At 37.8% G+C, this 21,208-nt stretch overlaps 1 protein-coding gene across 1 annotated transcript in view; it reads right to left on the bottom strand.

Annotated features, from left to right (window-relative positions):
• LOC127446576 (gamma-aminobutyric acid receptor subunit gamma-3-like) overlaps positions 1-21,208 on the bottom strand; it is a 235,553-nt gene that overhangs the window by 11,647 nt on the left and 202,698 nt on the right. The window contains exons 6-7 of the mRNA XM_051707600.1: positions 8,665-8,802; positions 7,803-7,955 (exon numbers count right to left, since the gene is read on the bottom strand). Of these exons, the coding sequence (XP_051563560.1) occupies positions 7,803-7,955; positions 8,665-8,802 (291 nt within the window). The remainder of the gene's footprint in view (positions 1-7,802; positions 7,956-8,664; positions 8,803-21,208) is intronic.

Genomic DNA, 21,208 nt, shown 5'->3' with positions numbered 1-21,208 from the left:
GTCACGCTGTATGTTTTGTGCTGCTGATTCAAACAGAGGTGATGCAGTGCCGTTGAATGGTAGCGCAGGAGACACTGTCAAAGTATTTTAGCAGCAGAAGAATGCACTATTCAAATGGAACCAAATGTCATGAAAATAATTTATTATTTTCTGTATTTTTAGGGGTCCAAGCACTGAAGGTGCAGGAACCCTGTTGTATTTGTTCCGATTTTCTTATTATTTTTCTTCTTCTTCTTCTTCTTCTTCTTCTTCTTCTTTTTTTTCTGCCCTAAAAGTGTCTGGGCTTCAGAGACCGAAAGTCATAGAGATTCCAAACTTGGCAGGATGGTTCCAAATCGCCCCCACACACCCATCTGTCAGACACTAGGTGGCAGTATAATAAGCACCTTTGCCTTTGTGTTCATAACTTTGGGTCCGTAAGGGCTAGAATCAAAATTACTTCCTCTGATTCCTTGAGTCAAGCCCTACAAAATGTATATCTCTGATTTCATTTCCGTCTATTTTTTCCGCCATTTTGAATTTTTTGAAAACCATACTTTTTCGAACTCCTGCTAGACCGTTTGTCCGATCAGCACAAAATTTGGTATACATCATCTGCAGACCCCCCTGACCAAAAGTTATCAAAATAATTTCGATACGTAAAATCTTTCCAAAGATATTAACGATATAATTCCTTCGGTTAAACGCAATTTGAGTAATTGATCAATATCTACTCAACGTAAACTCCAAACGTAACCAAACTCAGGACATAGTCAACGGGACATTTAGAAGATGTCAGCAAAGTTTTGTACAATTCCACCCCTAGGGGGTGCTACAACTAAAAAACTGTGCAACTTTGCAGCCATTTGAGCGACAATGCTAAAATTAAATATGGATCTTCTTTGGTTCAAATACTAACATATTCTTAAAAAATCGATTCGACAAATTAACAAAAATGGTCGCCAGCAGCCAATCAAATTTCAGCATGTAATAACTTGAATTGTGAATGGCTGATGGTCCTGAAACTTACTATACACAACGAGGGTCTCTACAGGAAGCTGTATATTAAATTTTGTGAGAATCGGCCACATGATGGCGCTATAATAAACAAATTTTCGTTTTTGCTAATAACTTCGGAACTGTATAGGCTAGAATATATATTTTTTGGTTTCTCCAAATCCATTAGTGCCCTTAAAGAATATGATCACATGGATTTTTATTTCCACATGAAATCTTTTCTACCATTTCGATTTTTTTGAAAAACCTACTTTTTCGAACTCGTCCTAGGCTGTTTGTCCTATTCGCACAAAACTTGGTCATCATCTGCAGACTCTCCTGACAAAAAAAGTTATCAAAAGAATTTTGATATGTCAAATCATTTTAAAGATATAAGCGAATACGTTTTGGGGTGTGGCCTGTAATTACTAATTGGCCTGTATCTTGTGAGTGTAAAATTCAAACTTATCAAAACTTTCTGATAACATTCTTGAGGTAACATGCCAATTTTCAGCAATTTGGCAGAGCTATAACATAAGAAATAGCTATTTTTTACAACTGTAATAATGCTGTAATTATACATAAATAGGCTGTTGTACTTTTTGTCCACCAGAGGGAGCCACATGACAAGAAATGTCTTCAAAGAGTACTATCAGTTAATTCTGAAATATTTTGCCATTCAGCCACTCCTTTGAAATCAGACAAATAAATAATTAAATTAACAGATTTTTTATTCCTAATTTCTCCTTTGGAGGAATAGCTTCTGTTTGTCAGTTGCTTTGGATAAAAGCGTCTGCTTAATGAAGAAATGTTATAACAGGTTTCGCACAAGGTCCTTAAAGTGCTTGAATTTAGCTTTTCGAAATTTAAGGTCTGGAAAACCTGGAAAATCAGCTTGTTTTGTGGAAGAGTGCTTAAAAGTGCTTGAAATAAAAACTGGAATATGTATGCGATTTGTACAAATTATAAAAAAGTCATTAAAGTCTATAATGATATTTGCAATATTCCCCGCAAGCAAGACACAAACCACCATTGATTGGAAGGGCTGTGTAACTGACAGTACAGCTGCCTTCTACCTTGAATTAGTGTTAACAGTGGAGTCCCCCTCTCCCACCCTTTTAGAACTACCACTGCAGTGGATGAATTTTATACAAATTTAGTGACATTTTCATGCTCAGATTCAGTTGATTTTGTGTGCTCATTTTTGTTAATCGGCTAATTTGAACCTTAGTAATGGTCATGGTTTAGATAACTATCATGCCTGGTCAGTGTAAATTCAATACAGCATAGCTGGACATTGACACTTTATTATGGCTGGCTCATGCCAGACACGAGCAATGTACATAGAGCTCGTTGTAAGTTATGCAAAAAAGACTTAGGGCTGTCAAGTATGGGGAAGGCCACTGAAGAGCCACATGAAGTTGAATCGTCTTCAATTCGTGACTTTGTGGGACCTCCATCACTTGCTAGAGAACAGGTAAGAATACGGAGCTTAGTAACAAAGTTAATATTGTGGGTGCAGTAGTAGTGTGATATGTCAATACTCTTAAAGTTGTGCAGCTTTTTCAACAAGTAGTGGAGTACCGTCAGTGTCAAATTACTACAAGTTTAACTGATATTAATTTATAATGTGTTCCTAGTGACGGGTCGTTCATGAATGATTCGTTCATTTTGAACAAATCTTTTATATGACTCTGAATAATGAGTAGTCTCAGAGAGTGATTCGTTCATTGTTTTGTATCCGTGCTCGTGTTTCTTTCATTTTAAAAACATTAAAAAAAATTACATTTTTTTTTTCTTTTTTTTTAAAAGCCTATGCACTTCCATTTAGCTATTTATATTAATACATGAATGTTTCTATTATTTGTATGAATTCATCTCGTGTTCACATGGATTGTTATTAAAAGTATTTGTAGTCTGTTCAAGTGCTCTTGTATTTTGCAAGAATCGATTTATGTTCCTATGGATTATTAATATCAGTTGGAGTCCATTTTAAGTGCTGTTTTATATTTTGCACTAATTCCATGCTGATATGAGGGAGGTAGATATAGCCAGGGAAACAAGTACTAACGCAGATTAGGCCAGTCAGCCACACATGAACTCAACAGAGAATTTGATGACAAACAAAAACAAACCAAAGGACTCACCGTGACAACAGATTCCTCACATCTCATTTCTACATCCCTTAATGATCATCATGGAAGTACTTAGCCACGCCCTAGCAACCATTTAGAGCACCCTAGCAACCAGCCCTATTGACTTCCATTAAAAATGGCTGAGAGTGATATCTTTGGATCAGAATGTCCTAGAGAAATGACAGTTGGCTTCTTTTACTTGGGTGAGCAATCAGACTTCATGTATTCACTTGAAAAACTACTTAACCACACCCTAGCAACCATTTAGAGCACCCTAGCAACCAAACCCCATTGACTTCCGTTCAAAATGGCTGAGAGTGATTTCTTTGGATCAGAATGTCCTAGAGAAATGACAGTTGGCTTCTTTTACTTGGGTGAGCAATAAGACTTCATGTATCCAGTTGAAAAACTACTTAGCCACACCCTAGCAACCATTTAGAGCACCCTAGCAACCAAACCCCATTGACTTCAATTCAAAAAGGCTGAGAGGGATATCTTTGGATCAGAATTTCCTAGAGAAATGACAGTTTGCATGTTTTACTTGGGTGAGCAATAAGACTTCATGTATCCACTTGAAAAACTACTTAGCCATGCCCTAGCAACCATTTAGAGCACCCTAGCAACCAAACCCCATTGACTTCCGTTCAAAATGGCTGAGAGTGATTTCTTTGGATCAGGATGTCCTAGAGAAATGACAGTTGGCTTCTTTTACTTGGGTGAGCAATAAGACTTCATGTATCCACTTGAAAAACTACTTAGCCATGCCCTAGCAACCATTTAGAGCACCCTAGCAACCAAACACCATTGACTTCCATTCAAAAAAGCTGAGAGTGTTATCTTAGGATCAGACTGTCCTAGAGAAATGACAGTTGGTTTGTTATACTTGGGTGAGCAATCAGACTTCAGGTATCATCATGGAAACTACTTAACCATGCCCTAGCAACCATTTAGAGCACCCTAGATACCAAACCTTATTGACATCCATTCAAAAAGGCTGAGAGTGATGGGGTTACCTTAGCAACCAAGTAACAAATCACATTTTTCCCCAATTTTCAACAAATTTAGTTTAGGCAGGATCATTATTATTTGTCATCAAGTGGATCATTTCTGTCAGTTCTGAATATTTTGATTATTTCTTCACATGTGCTTGGACCCCGATGATTGCCGCTTGCGGCTATATTTTAAAAATGAAAATGGTTCTTGATTCTCAACCCTAGTAATAATTGTAGACTGTCTGATAGGTGTGTTCAGTATTTCTCTTCTACTTTTTACCCTATACCTGTTATATTTTTTTAATCCTCTCAACCTTTCAAAAGTGAGACAGAAAAAACTAAACACAATTCAAACTTGTTTTTCCAAGTTTTTTATACTTGGCTATCAGTGGGCCTTAAATGTTCCTCTACGGTTCAGATTTTAGATTCAGGCTATTCTTTAGCAAACTCCCAAATGTTCCTCCCCAGTCAAAACCTCACTAATACCTCTGACTAAACTATGTTCCGCTAGGGACCAGATTGCTTCTTTAAAAAAAAAAAAAACACTTCATTGATGCCTAGTTGCTTTTTAAGGCTTTGTTCACGCTGCACATACATCCATTCTCAAATCCGATCTTTAGAACTGAATGTCCTTACTGTCATTTTGCAAGTGATCAAAACAGATATGTTTTGTTAATATAATGTTTATTAACGTTAGGTTGCCATAGTGATGATACAAGCGTCAGTACAATGGCAACAAGAGAGTCGTTGTCACTGAGGAAAATTTTCCTCTGCTCATGTCCATCATGACATCTTTCCATGGTGCTGAACTCATGAGGGGCATAAGACAACAAACAGTAGGCAGAGCCATGCTGTGTCCAAAAGCACTCACTTGTTCACTCATTCTATAATCAGTTCATAGTGTATGGCACATATGGGCGAAAATGAGTAAATTCAAACAGCTGTAGACACTACAGAGCTTTGTATATGACATTTACAGTGACATTGTGCATGGAACAATGAAGAAACATTTTGAAATCCAATCTGGTGGTTTAGACTTAAACCAAAATCTGATTTGTATTGGATTTAAAACCAAATATGGATGTGGGTTTGTAAAAATCGGATTTCATGTGTCTTTTTACTAAAGGAGCTATTTCTACATTACCAGACCTTTAAAAATAACTTTAATTGGTGTAGCTCAATATAGTCAGGTTGATGTACAGTAGTCATATTAAAGAATATATCTGACTTTAACAAAGCCAGTTAATTCAGATGTTATGTCATGAAGTACATTTTGTACACTGTAAAAAATGTCCGTAATCTGGTAAAAGACTGTAAAAATGCTACAGTACAAATGTTAATTAGTTAATGGGTAGTTACCTTGAAATATACAGTAAAACGTTATAAAATATAAAGGGTAAAAATGTATATTATGTTTAACAAGAGAGTACATGTACTTTTTACAGTAAATTATTGTTAACATTTCGGTAAAAAACAATAATCGTGTATTCCCAGAATTCCCTGCGTGACCCATAACAATTCCCATACAATAGAATGGAATGTTATGTTTCTTCTTATTTTTAATATCAGTTATGCACTTTGGGGTATTCTGTGTTATATTTGATATAGTTTAGTTAATTGTAATGGGGTAAAGGTGGGCAAGGAGGAGGCAGGAGCCAGCTGAACAGTCAACATAACTTTTAATAACACAAATGAACTCAAATCAACTTAAACATACAAATGGACACACAGCGGCCGCATGTGGCTCTCTCTCTCTCTCTCGAACTGGTGCCTCTGGCTCGTCTTTATCCCCCTTCTGGCTGATTAGCCCAAGTCAGGGCCAGGCGTGTGTCCTCACGGCCCAGCCCCACCCTCCTCCTCGTCACATTAATGTTTATTACATAATTTTAATTTCACATGTGTTACCCTGATGGTGTTTAGTGTTGGTGGGAGTGACACTGAGCACTGTCTCTACATGTTTATTGATCATTGCTCTTGAAAAGGCCACTATTGATGAACTTTATGTCATCATGTGCCCATCTGTAATTACTATGGTGATTAACAATACATTATATAGTGAAAAGCAGATTTTTACAGTTTCAGAAGGTTAAAATATCAAGTTTATCATTTAATAATATAAACGGCACCATAAAATATACAGGCATCAAAATTACATCTCGTAAAGCCTGAAATGTGGTTACTATATTTTTCACGGTAAATCTCAGGCAACCTTTTTTTTTTTTTTTTTTTTTTTTTAACAGTGTAGGGTATGTGTCAATTTATGTTTACACTACAGTGATGCTCATGTCTTTTAAGTCTAGACTGACCACTGAATTCTTTTTTGGTCCCAAATTGATCCCTAGCTATTCTTCTGGGTTCTGTCTTGGTCACATCCTTGTTTAACCTGACATTTCCATGACTGTGATCTCATGCCTTCTTTCTTTCTTTTTCTCTCTCCCATATTGTATCTTGGCTGCCTCTCTCTCTCTGGACTCCATCGATCAACTGGACGCCTGTAAAGCAAATCTCTACTTTTTCTCTTGCTCCCTTTCTTTCCACTGAAGGTGTAATGACTTCTTTTGTCAGACAGATTAATTGCATTCATCCTTCTTTTTCTTCCCACAGTATGTTGCCAGGTTATTTCTTTCAAACATAGACTGTGCAGGGCTCTGTCCCTTTCTTCCAGTTTTTCTGCAGGATCTGTGCAGATAACCAATTTATGTCAATGTGTGCTGGTGTTTTGACCATCACTGATCCTGCTTGTAAACTAGGGAATACTCAGAGGGAGCACCATCTCAGGCCACACTGATTTGTGCTGTGCGCAGGGCAAATGGAACCAGGCAGCCTAAGAGTGGTATGTTAAGAATGAAAGTCATGTATCAAGTCTTTAGAAATGTACTTTGATTATGTTACATAATTAATGCAGACACTGTAAGTAAATAATGAGTGACCAATTCACCAAACAGTGTTGCCACTTTAGCCCGCCTTTAGGGTAAAAACATGCGGCTTATTCCAGGTTGCCAGATCTCATTAATCTGCTGTATTCTTCGCAACCTAGTAATGAGAACTGGCCTGCAGGATGAGAAATTGCACCATATAAATTCCGTTCATCATAGATTTTTTGGGCATGTTTGCACCATTACCTGATATGCGTAATTCTCTAAGTAAACAGGCTATCAGTGGGCACAATTCATTTTTAGTGAGTTCACTCCTTGAGTCATAAAAATGAGTACATAATCCATGAGCAGCATCTTCCATTTAGTAATATGATGATAGTCAATGGAATCACTTTTAGAAAACATAAACAACAGGTGTATCTGAAATGAATTGAAAACAACTGATCAAATAAATTGATGAAAATTAAAAAAACAAACAAAAAAAAAAAAAACATTACTGTACAACAGAGACATTAACCAGGACAGGACATGGATTTAAACCAGGAAACTATAAAGAAATTACTAAAGCCAAACAAATGAAACAACAGATGAAGGACTTTCATGAAACAAGAATAAATATTAACAAACAGACAAACTTAATGAGTGACTTATAGTTCTTTCTTTTATAAACACAGAAATAAACAATATAATAACAAAAGATATGCAGACAGAATAAAAAAGTGCCCATCTCAGTTTTCATTCTCATATTTTGATCTTCTTTGTGAACTTATTTAGGTGAAATATTATTGGGGGGGGGGGGGGTGTTCTGTATTCATTTTATGTACCTAGTGCTGTTCTGGCTGGAGTTGCATCTTTTTTGATCCAAAAGGAGACCCATGACAGAACGACAGTTAGTATGCAGGGGATATAGGTCTGAATTGTAAAGTATCCCATTCTTCTGCTTAGGTCAAAATACACAGTCATCACCACATAGTCACCTGGAAAAAGAATGACAGAAATCTGTATAGGTTAACTAAAACTAGAACAAAGACAGGTTAAAAATAAAAGGAATACAACACTGAAATTATAAATGTGTACTACAATACGACTGAAAACTAACTGTAGAGAAAATCACTAGAGTACACCGTAGGTTTTGGATTTTCAATCAATGCTGGATGGTCTGGTTTGGTAATTAATCTGCCCAAAGCCTGAATTCTGACCATTGGTGTATTCTGCTAAAAAGAACTAACCAATTATCCTGAAAGATGTTCAACATGTAAAATAACAATATGTTTTTTGTATGCAGAATTTAGGGGGAGACAATAATTGAAGACAATAATTAACCATTACTCAGCAAAGTGGTTACAGTAAATAATGGTGTAGCTGTCTATGTGAAGCATTGTAAAGACATTAGAAATGAAGTTAGAGAGCCGTTTAATGAATCCAAATGACCTTAAACCAAATTTCTATCAACTAAGGTCAAACATGTTAAAGATTACATGCTATGGACTGCACAAACTTTACACGTGAAACTTTAACTGAAGTGACAATTCAACAACCTACAATCCCTCTAACCAAGTTTCCATGAAACATGTACTATGATTGTTCATCACTATCAAAAGCTGATGCATAATAATAGTTCTCTCATTTAATTTAATATCCATTCAAAATAAAACTGCATACAACAGAGTAGCAGAAAGCAATTACCTGCTGTTGTCTTAATTATGTCTGTTGTGTTCCTCAAGCCCATAAAGTCAAACTGATATAGTCTCCATGACTTCTGATCAGCAGCCTCCACCGAGTTCTTTCTCCATTTGTAAATCATTTCATCTCGTGGGTATCCATCTGTAATTACAAAGAGCAGAAACCAGTGACCCCTAGCTCCCCCTTCACTTGTGATGGATGCCTGAGTGCAGCTCAGTGTCAGCCAGTGAAACTGCACCTTAGAGCATGCTAATAAAACACAGATCACAGGCACAAGAAAGATGGATGCAGAAAGAGAGCAAGTAAACGAGAAGTTTGGTTCGATTATACAAAGTATCTATCTTTATGCTGACAGCCAATCTTGATATATATGTCTCTTTTACACAACTTGTGGCACAGAAAAGGGATTTAAAACTGTGGTCACCTAATTGATCTGTGATGCTGCACTAGCATTTATTTTTTTATTTTAAAATTAATATTTTATTAATGCGTTTTTTGTTTTTGTTTTTTTTTTCTGTGGAAAACAAAATACCAGAAATACAAAAAAAAAAACAAACAAAAAAAAAAAAAAAAAACACCATTTAGTACTTTATCATAAAAATAGTCAATATGACTTGCATAGAATATTCTGAGTCTTCTGTGAGTTTGTGAGTAACAGACCAAAATGTAGGTCGCCATTTACAGATATTCTTCCACTATACTGAAGTTTACATCTAGTCAGAATTTGGGACCAGAACTCAAAAATGGTGTGTAACATTTTTTACTACATACACAGGAACCAATGGCGTTATGACGTAAATGACACTGACGTGTCATTTTTCCCTCACACAAAGCTAGACTTCAGGAGACTTGTAATATGTAACCCGCTCCATTATTTTGAGTAACTCTGACCCAGAAACACATTTTGAGTTTTATTAAGCTAAAGTAAAGTCTCAGCTTTCTAATGATATAATTATTATGTGTTTATTCCAAACCATTGTCGAAATATAATAATGTAACCATTGCCTGATATAATCTTTAAATGCTTTACATTTTACTTTAGTGCATAAAACACAAAATGTGTCTCTGGGACAAAGTGACTCAAAATCATAGAGCACTTCACATAAATACAGTGGGATATAGTGCACAGGCCATAAGGACTACTGTTTTTTGGTATTGTTATTGGAGCTAAATAGACATGGTCACTATGAAATGTTTTTGTATGGAAAAAGGAGTGACTATTTGCTCTAGGTGTTAATAGCACCTGCCACACAGGGCAACTATTTGCACTCCAGTAGTCTGGTGGAAACAAAGAAATTTAAGAAAAACTCTGCCCCGAGTGTCAATTCAGTGGCATGGAGTGTAACAATGGTGTGGATGTGCTTTTTTCATGCGGATGGCACGGGTTCGAATATGCCTTTTGTCCCACTTTTTCCCATCCTGTTTCCTGTCTACACTCTTAATATTTCCTTTACACTACTTATAATAATAAATAAAAATAAATATTAAGGCTGATTTCCTCTCAGTGATTTGGTCACGGTGAAGGTCGGGGAGTTGTGATGAATTGAGATGAGTTGAGTAAAACTGACCATGGTTTTACTATAGTAATATTGTAGTAGCCATGTTTTTTGGGAGAAGCCATTTTTTTATGCTAATAACCATGGTGTTAGTACAGTAATGTGTTAATATAGTAACCATGTTAATTTTGTGGTTACTATGATTTTACTACAAAATACCATGATGATACTTTTACTGTAGTAAAACCATAGTTAATTTTTGTGAGGGAAGGTTAGGGTTAGGTGTAGGGTGTATGTGGGACTCTAAATAAACACAGTAAACACACTGCAGTAATGCCCTATACTGTGTGTTATTATTTAATAAGGGGTGTAAATAGTATCTGCCCTTTTATTTTTGGGCGAACTTTTCCTTTCTAACCACTTACTTTCTGAACTGCCCAAGGACCATTAAAAGAGTTCCCAACACTTACAAGAGAGTACTATAACTGAGTTGAAATTCAAATCATGCACCTCACCCTGACACCATCATTAATAAAACAGCATGATTAGATTTCTACTCGAATACATATGAATTCTGTTGACAGAGGGTTAAATGGTAATCATGCCTAATAACCATCTGAGGCAATTGTCATTCTCTTAACAGATTAAGTGCACTAAATATAAAGAAAAGCCCTCTTTTAATTGCAAATTGTTCTTTTTCTTTTTGATGAACTGAATAAATGCCATTAAAATTCTCCTTGGTCTATGATCAGAGGGCACTCAAGTAGCACTTAAGATGGTTGTGACAACAAACAATTGACATTTTACACTGGCGAATGGCAAGAAATAGGACTTCGAATCAGCAGACAGATTGTGTGCTATTTAATTAATTACACAGTTACTTGTGCTTTCAATTTAATGCTCGTCAAATTTGGCTGCTTGAAACTGGTCATACTAAGCGTGAACACACTAAGAAAGCAGAATCAGTCACAAAAGCATGTTTTCTAGTGAAATATTTATAAGGAAAACATGCACTGCCTAAATCATCATACAGAATGGATCCTAAGGTATCTGCATTGAAGCACTGGATGTATAAGAGTTGATTTAGTCAAGTCTGGACAAATCATGTGACTCCTCCCTGACCCCAACAAAAACTGTTTGAAAATACCAATTATTTTTACCTCAAATATTATCACCCTCATAGCAATAGCTATGAACTAAAATGCTGCAACAACACACAGAACAAATCACAACTACAGCTCACAAGAAGTGTGTAATTTCATATCTACACTATGCATATAAATGTCCTTAATTGCTGTGTTGTGATTCTAATTTGTGGCAGCATTGGTTTTATTGTCTGCTTGAATACAACTATGCATTTTGGAGAAAATACTGAACACCATGGGCCAATTTAGCAACAGCTGGTGTGTGTCATAATAAACACCTATTGGACATCCATTAAATTCATAATCCCATTAACTGGCACTAGAAGTATACCAGGGAGCAGTAACCAGTAAAGATATGCAGGGGTTAAAGCAAATGAGAAATGGTGCTCTGTTAACTGGCACAGGAATAAACTGAAAAATCCTCTCTCCCACTGGTTAAATCATGTTGTGCCAGCCTTGTGAATTGTGGGTAACAATTAATGGTTTTGAAAGAGTTTACAACTTCTTGGCTCAATTAAACATAAAAGAGTTGCATGGCATTAGCAAAAGAGTTTCAGCTGAAAGAATATTTCACCCCATCAAGTCATTCCTAATCCATATGCTGTTATTTTTTAATTAGTAATCTTCACACAGCTCTTTTTTCATGTCAGAACTGTTTATTATGACCATGTATTTTAAACTCCAAATAGGACAAAAAAGCATGGTAATCCAAAGGCATTGTGCAGTATATTCCATGATTTCTGAAATAATACAAAATCTTTGTATGAGGAACATATCTGAATGTATGCCATCATTCACTGATAAACTTCCAATCCTCCAGGGAGCTGTTAACTCAAATGCTGCAACCAAATGATGGAGTCAGTGAGTTGAACTTAAATGAGTCGTTCTTTAGAGCTGGTTCTTTTCACAGAAATTGTTGATTTAATTCATAAATTGGATGGAACTATTTATTTATGAATCGGACTGATCAGGTTCTCAAGTCAAACTTATGGATACAATGATCCTCACTGGGGTAGAAGATTTTGAGCAAATAATGAGCTATTGCAGGACTTCAAAAGACTTGGATTATCATGAAAAAGTCATATGGAGTACGGTTATTGTGCTTTATTTTTTCCTTTGTAATTCTCGGAGCTTGACAGATATGGTCACTATGAACTGTAATAATATTCAGTCGAAAAGAGGCCTGTTAAGATTCTTCAAAATTTTCCTTTTATGTTCCACTGAAAACATAACCGCATATGGGCTTAAAACAACGTGAGGGTGAATACATTTTCATTTTGGGGAGAAACTGTTCCTTTAAACCTCTCTGTTTCATTTTTGGGTGAACTATTTCTTTAAACCTCTGTACGGGATATTCCTCCCTTTCAAATCAAATCAAATCAAATCACTTTATTGTCACACAGCCATATACACAAGTGCAATGATGTGTGAAATTCTTGGGTGCAGTTCCAATCAACATAGCAGTCGTGACAGTGATGAGACATATACCAATTTACAATAACATCAAATTAACACAACACAATTTAAACATCTGTTATACACATAATTACACTCAACAATATACAAATAATAACATACACTGTACAGTATACAATACGCTGTTTTTGTTTTTGTTTTTTTGTTTTTTACTATATAGATACACATTATTCAATAAAAATTAAAAATTAAAATATATTAAAAATAAATAAAAAATAAAAATAAATAAATTAAAAAAAGTATATATATATATATATATATATATATATATATATATATATATATATATATATAGAATGTACAGTATTGTACTGTATTGACATTCAGGCTGTTGGTTGATAGTCAGTTGTTAAGAGAGACATAATATAATAATAATAATATAATTTATGATAGTCCGGTGTGAGATATAAGAGTAAGGGTAATAAAGTGCAGTGCTGATGTATATTGATCATGAGAGATCAAGAGTTCAGAAGTCTGATTGCTTGGGGGAAGAAGCTATCATGGAGTCGGCTGGTGCGGGTGCTGATGCTGCGATACCGCCTACCTGATGGTAGCAGTGACAACAGCCCATGGCTCGGGTGGCTGGAGTCTCTGATGATCCTCTGAGCTTTTTTCACACACCGCCTTGTATATATTTCCTGGAGGGAGGGAAGCTCACCTCCGATGATGTGTTTGGCAGTTCGCACCACCCTTTGCAGTGCTTTGCGGTTGTGGGCGGTGCTATTGCCGTACCAGGTGGAGATACAGCCAGTCAGGATGCTCTCCACAGTGCAGGTGTAGAACCGTGTGAGGATGTGGCGGTTCATTCCAAACTTCCTCAGCCGTCTCAGGAAGAAGAGGCGCTGATGAGCCTTCTTCACAACGACTTCAGTGTGGACGGACCATGTGAGTTCCTCAGTGATGTGGACACCCAGGAACTTGAAGCTGCTGACTCTCTCCACTGGTGCTCCATTGATGGTGATGGGACTGTGTTCTCTGTCTTTTCTTCTGAAGTCCACCACAAGCTCCTTTGTCTTACTGACGTTGAGGGAGAGGTTGTGCTCCTGACACCAGTGTGTCAGAGTGTGCACCTCCTCTCTGTAGGCTGTTTCATCATTGTCAGTGATCAGACCTACCACCGTCGTGTCATCAGCAAACTTAATGATGGCATTGGAGCTATGTGTTGCCACACAGTCATGTGTGTACAAGGAATACGGTAGTGGGCTGAGAACACAGCCCTGTGGGGCTCCAGTGTTGAGGATCAGTGATGAGGAGATGTTGCTGCCTATTCTAACCACCTGGCGTCTGCTTGACAGGAAGTCCAGGATCCAGCTGCACAGCGAGCTGTTTAAGCCCAGAGCCCGGAGTTTCTCGTCTAGCTTGGAGGGCACTATGGTGTTGAATGCTGAGCTGTAGTCTACAAACAACATTCTCACATAAGTTTTCTTTTTTTCCAGGTGGGAGAGAGCAGTGTGTATTGTAGATGCAATGGCATCATCAGTGGAGCGGTTGTTGCGGTAAGCAAACTGCAGCGGGTCAAGATTGAGTGGCAAGACAGAGCAGATGTAATCTCTGATTAGTCGCTCAAAACATTTGCTGATGATGGGGGTCAGAGCAACAGGACGCCAGTCATTTAAACAAGTTATTTTTGATTGTTTTGGAACAGCCACAATGGTGGATGTTTTAAAGCATGTGGGGACTACAGACAAAGAGAGGGAAAGGTTGAAAATGTCCGTAAAAACACCAGCCAGCTGGTTCGCGCACGCTCTGATGACGCGGCCCGGAATGCCGTCTGGGCCTGTGGCTTTGCGGATATTCACCCGTCGGAAGGATCGGGTTACATCCGCTACAGAGACGGAGAGTGAACTGACCTCTGTAGCTTCAGCCGCGAGAGCTCTCTCCGCGAAGGCGGTGTTATTTCCCTCGAAACGAGCATAAAAAGTATTTAGCTCATCCGGTAGAGAGGCAGCGGTGTTCATGGCGGAGTTTTTATTCCCTTTAAAGTCCGTGATGATGTTAATTCCCTGCCACATGCTTCTAGAGTTGGTGGTGTTAAACTGTCCTTCAATCTTGTCCCTGTACTGGCGTTTTGCTGTTTTGATAGTTTTTCGGAGGGCATAACTGGCTTGTTTATGCTCCTCCGCGTTCCCGGAATTAAAAGCGGAGGTCCGCACATTAAGTGCCGCGCGAACATCGCTATTGATCCACGGCTTCTGATTCGGATAGATTCGTACAGTTCTGGTCGGAATCACTTCCTCTACGCACGTTCTGATGAAACACATTACGCTATCAGCGTAAAGCTCGATGTCGTCATCAGAAGCGGACCGGAACATCTCCCAGTCCGTGTGATCAAAACAGTCTTGTAGCATAGAGTCTGATTGGTCCGACCAGCACTGGATCGTTCTGAGGGTGGGTGCTTCCTGTTTCAGTTTCTGCCTGTACGCGGGCAGAAGCAGAATGGAAGAGTGGTCCGATTTGCCAAATGGTGGGCGGGGGAGGGATTTGTAGCCATCCCGGAAGGGAGAGTAGCAATGATCCAAAACCCGGTCACCTCGTGTGTTGAAACTAATGTGCTGGTGATATTTTGGTGCGACTGATTTTAAACTGGCTTTATTAAAGTCCCCGGTCACAATGAACGCGGCCTCAGGGTGCGCGGTTTCTTGCTCACTTATTCTCCCATACAGTTCCTTGAGTGCCCGGTCTGTGTCGGCTTGTGGGGGGATGTACACAGCAGTGATAATGACCGATGTGAATTCCCTCGGTAGCAAGAATGGTCGACACAGAAGCATAAGAAATTCCAGATCAGGAGAGCAGAAAGACTTGATGGAATGTACGTTCCTCTGATCACACCAGGATTTGTTGATCATAAAACATACACCACCTCCTCTAGTTTTACCTGAGAGGTCTTTCGCTCTGTCCGCTCGGTGCATGGAGAACCCCGCGGGTTCAATGGCTGAGTCTGGAATCTCCGCAGACATCCAAGTTTCTGTTAGGCAGATAATGCAGCAGTCCCTCGTCTCTCGTTGGAAAGAGATCCGCGCTTTCAGCTCGCAGAGCTTGTTATCCAGAGACTGAACATTTGCCAGTAGAATAGTGGGTAGCGGGGGTCGATTTGCGCGGCGTCTTACTCTGATGAGAACGCCGGCTCTGTTTCCCCTTTTCCTCCTGCGTTTCCGCGGCCGTGCTGCCCAGACAAAGGGCTCCGCTTGCGTGTTTGTAAACAGCGGGTCGGCATTGAGGAATGTGAAGTCCGGTTTTCGGTGTGAGATCGCTGAACCAATGTCCAAAAGTGTTTGTCTGTCGTAGACAATAAGGCAGACAACATCCAAGACAAAAAACATAAGAATTGTAAACAAAACAAACAAAACATTGCTATGTTGTGTCGGAGCTCGCAACGCAGCAGCCATACTCGGCGCCATCTTGAGTGTGTAACACTCTCAATCTTGTAGTTAGCTGAAACTCTTTCAATCTTGTAGTTAGCTGAAACTCTTTGTTCTTCAAATATTATAAAAAGAACCTGTGTTTAGCTGATGGCATACTTCTGTCTGGCTGACATCATACTCAGGTTCATTAGGGTGGAAGTGGAGATCTCTTTATGTTCCTTTTGATAATTATCCATGGTTAATGTCAATGATACCTTCCTGCACCATTTCATTCCAACAGTTGCCCTCCCCGCCCCTGTCTCCCACATTTGCATTGTCCTCAATTCATTATTGTATAACCCTCAGGTCATGATGGGCTAAAAGATACAAGTAAATTCCACTTAATCAGAGGAAAAAATAGCCATCGCCATGGGAACCAGAACTCTATCCAATGGCTTCGGTGAGTAAAGAAAAGGGGCACTGATGAATCACAGCATGCAAAAGCTTCCTGCGAAGGTGGGAGCATCAGGCGGCCGGAGGAAGAGTATGTGGTTTAAACCTAATAGGCTGTGTAGAGAATGCAGTGCTAGCACATCAAATAACTTTGTAATTTTATCAAAGATTTGTAGATGAATAAATGCAAGCCATACATTTCAGTTTAAACATATTGTCTCTGTCTGCGATGTTGCCTGAGAATTTCATGGTCAGGTGGGCAAAAAAAGATTTATGGCTCATCTTATGACCTGCAGCAACAACATCAAATAACAGAAGAATACAAAGATTGATTTCAGTTTAAAATTCAATCAGTTTTCAAACAGAAAATCTGTTTGCCAGTGTACTACAGCCAGGGTTGGGAGGGTTACTTTTGTAATACAGATTACAGAATACATGCTGTAAAATGTAATTTGTAACATATTTTGTTAGATTACTCAAGGTCAGTAACGTATTCTAAATACTTTGGATTACTTCTTCAGCACTGGTTTTTTCACTTGTTTTGACTATAAAAACTCTGCCAGTACTGTAAGAAAAAATACACATGTTAAAAATACATTCTCTGAAAAACATAAATATCTTATGCAGTGTTGTTTCTAAAACAATATAAATCAAACTGATCTTGTTTTAAGGATTTTTAGATATTTTTACAGGAAAACAATACAAAAATTATTATCAAGAATTTGATTTTTGCCCTAATATCAAAGGTCTTACTAGAAAAAAAAAAAAATTATGATCCAACGTGAATTTTCTTGATAAAGAAATATGATCATGCCTGGTAACGTGCATGTAAAATGGCAAGAAATAGCATTTTAGCTTAGCGTAAAGCTGACGGTTTACACAAAGTTTATTTCTATTTCTTGTGCTCCAAACTTACTTCAAACTTATTCTCTGTCTGCTCGTATGAATGTAACACATCATAAGAAAGTGTTTAACCACTGTTCAAATGCACTTTGGATCACATCATTTATTTGTATAAATTTTTCCATCTGAAAGGACTAAATATTAAATGAAACAAATAACAATAAAATGCAAAGTAATCTCTTCAGTAATCAAAATACTTTTTGAATGTAACTGTATTCTAAATACCAATGATTTAAATTGTTAACTAAGTAACTGAGTATTCAAAGAAATTGAGAAAATACCTGGAAAAAGAAGACTGTTTTGTAGATCTTTTGACCCCTGTTTACACTTAAGACTCTTTATTAGGTTTTATCAGTGCAGGACTAGAGCACAATACTAATATCCTCATTGCAGAGCTGACTGATTGGGTTTCTTGTCTGCTGAGAGTAGCTACCAAAGATGATACGAAGACCGCTCCTTAATGGACATTTTTGTAGCAAAACTATCCCTGTACAAGCTGTTAAATATACACCGATCAGCCACAACATTAAAACCATCTGCCTAATATTATCCCCCTCGTACTGCCAAAACAGCGCCAACCCGCATCTCAGAATAGCATTCTGAGATGCTGTTCTTCTTACCACAATTGTACAGAGCAGTTATCTGAATTACCATAGACTTTGTCAGTTTGAACCAGTCTGGCCATTCTGTTGACCTCTCTCATCAACAAGGCATTTCTGTCCACAGAACTGCCGCTCACTGGATGTTTTTTGTTTTTGGCACCATGCGGAGTACATTCTAGAGACTGTTGTGCGTGAAAATCCCAGGAGATCAGCAGTTACAGAAATACTCAAACAAGCCCATCTGGCACCAATAATCATGCCACAGTCCAAATCACTGAGATCACATTTTGTCCCCATTCTGATGGTTGATGTGAACATTAACTGAAGCTTCTGACCCGTATCTGCATGATTTTATGCACTGCACTGCTGCCACATGATTGGCTGATTAGATAATCGCATGGATGATTGATGGTGCCAGACGGGTTGGTTTGAGTATTTCTGTAACTGCTGATCTCCAGTCTCTAGAATTTACTCAGAATGGTGCCAAAAGCAAACAAACAAAACCAAAAAAATCCATTGAGCAGCAGTTCTGTGGACGGAAATGCCTTGTTGATGAGAGAGGTCAACAGAGAATGGCCAGACTGGTTCAAACTGACAAAGTCTACGGTAACTCAGATAACCGCTTTGTACAATTGTGGTGAGAAGAATAACATCTCAGAATGCTATTCTGAGATGCAGGTTGGCGCTGTTTTGGAGGCATGAGGGGGACCTACTCAATATTAGGCAGGTGGTTTTAATGTTGTGGCTGATCAGTGTATCTGTTTAATTCACACCTTTATTCTTTGTCAATATTAGAGTTATTACAAATTTTAAACATTCTGCCTCTTTAAAAATCAGCTCCTATTACAATCTGGAAGAATGTTAGCAGGAGCTCTGTCTTTTGTTATTTGATGAGCAAATAGGAAAAATAAATATAGCGTTGAAAATAATCTTGAGTGACACCATTGATACAGATATGTGTGTAATCGTCTAGCAGAGTGGGCTTTATCTCATAGAGAGAAGCAGAGCGGGTAAATTCTTTAGTCACACATTTTCACAGTAGATTGCAACATTACCTCCTCCCCACTCAATAATCAGAACAGTTAGCACAAAGCATTAGCATGGATATGCGAAAAAACTAACTTAGACCAGCTGAGACATGGGAAAAACAATGGCTTAAGTCAGGGTTAGTGAGACAGTCAAAAAATGAAAGATACATTTTTGAGGCAATATACAACTGATCACAGTGAGCTAGTTTAAAACTCTACAAAACCCAAAGGTCCATACACTAAACTGACAGATACAAATAAAGATGAAAAACCCAACTGCCTTTTTTTTAAAAAAAGTTGGTCTATGTAAATAGATGGTCTTTGGCTAATGCATTGCATCTTGTATTATTATAAGCTGTTATAAAATAGTCTGAATCAAAACACAAGGTATCATATATTGTCATTATGTGAAGACTCGGTTGGCACTCAATGAAAGAATGCTCAGAAAGCACAATTTCTCTACTCTTCCTGCAGGTTACCGTAATTCTCTTAAAAAGCGTGCACCACAGTCGCCATAACATCACAATTTTAATGTGCCATGTCAAGTTTTAAGAAGGTGCTCTGAAGACTTCGAAGACTTCCATACAGTTGTGCTCCATCTAGCAGTTTGAAAGTAAAAACTTGCCTGGTGTGAGCGCAGCTCTCCAGAGTGTCTGAAAAATCACTAAATAATCAACAATATAATTTCAAATAAGACCCGTTTTTTACATGTTTGTGTATGGTTGTTACAGAATTTAAATTTTAAAAAAGTCATGTCACAAATTATCAGTATTAATCATTGATTTCTTTATCGATCATTGTCACTTCTGCGTACTAGGGTACTCGTGCACATTCCTAGTTCAAATCTGATCTGATCTTTACAATTGACTGTTAACACTTGTTAATTGAACAGATGTATTGAACCCAGGTGAGAGAACCGATTCAATGATTCACCAGAAAGCACTCAGGCCCCATGATCTGGAAACCAATGATTGTCTCTATAAAATTTGCTTTTTCTATTGGGATCACTTTTCAGTGCTTTTGGGTGGATTTAAAAATGCAGAGACTTCAATACATCAGACACTTTTTAATGCGCGGTCCCATTTACCTTTACACTGTGAAATTCTTGGTGAAGAAGGCGTAGGCAGATGTTGAACGCATGTGAAACCAGCAAAAGTCTAATTACCATCAGCCTCTTTTAAATGCTGCACTTTGTACTTTGGGAGAGTAAAGTTTAAAAGAAACTTGCAGCTAAAATTATAATCTTGTCCATTGTGATTATTCAGTGCAACTGTGTACGAAGCACCACCCATTCAGAGATCACTACCAAACCAAGCAACTTCCTATTGGTCAATGCGGCAAATTCGGCTGTCAAAATTCACCAAACTTGAACTCCACGTGAAATCCGAGAGGGGAAATTCTTCGCCACCAGAAGTCCATCGTGCAAATTAAGAAATCCCGTGATTTCCATTCAGATGACTGTGGGATGAGAGGGTGGACAGTAATCATGGAAAACTAAAATATGACTGTTTCTGGCTAACTTAACAGTGAACCTGTGAAAAGACCTCTTGTAAATCTCAAACAATGTGGTTTTATGCTTTTAAGAAAAGCACTACCTTAGGTGACAGATCAGTACATAGTTACCTACCATCCACTCATGAAAATCATTAGTTAGGGGATAAAACTAAGGTTGTTTTAAATGTCATAGATGCAACCATTGTGATAATGTAGTACAAGGAAAAACTTTTCTAGATGGAAAAACAAATAAGATTTATTATACCAAACACTTCATTACCTGTAAAACTACTCATGTTATCTACAGGTTGGAATGTCCACAATGTAAAGTTTTCTATATTGGTATAACAAAAAAAACAATTGCAAGACTGCTTGGCTGAACATAAATATGCCATTAGGAGGGGTAATGAAGAGTATCCTATGGCTAAACTTGAGTCAATGCACAACTGTAATCCATCTATTCTTAAAATACAAGTTATTGACCATATAAGTACTTCAATCAGGAAAGGTAATAGAGAACAAAAACGTAATCAAAGAGAGACTTTTTGGATATACAAATTAAATGCTATGAAATATCCAGGATTGAATGATTTGGAATTTGGATTTTTG

Source organism: Myxocyprinus asiaticus, chromosome 9 (assembly GCF_019703515.2).
Source record: "Myxocyprinus asiaticus isolate MX2 ecotype Aquarium Trade chromosome 9, UBuf_Myxa_2, whole genome shotgun sequence".
Lineage (NCBI taxonomy): Eukaryota > Metazoa > Chordata > Actinopteri > Cypriniformes > Catostomidae > Myxocyprinus > Myxocyprinus asiaticus.
This window is presented reverse-complemented; position numbering and strand designations above follow the sequence as displayed.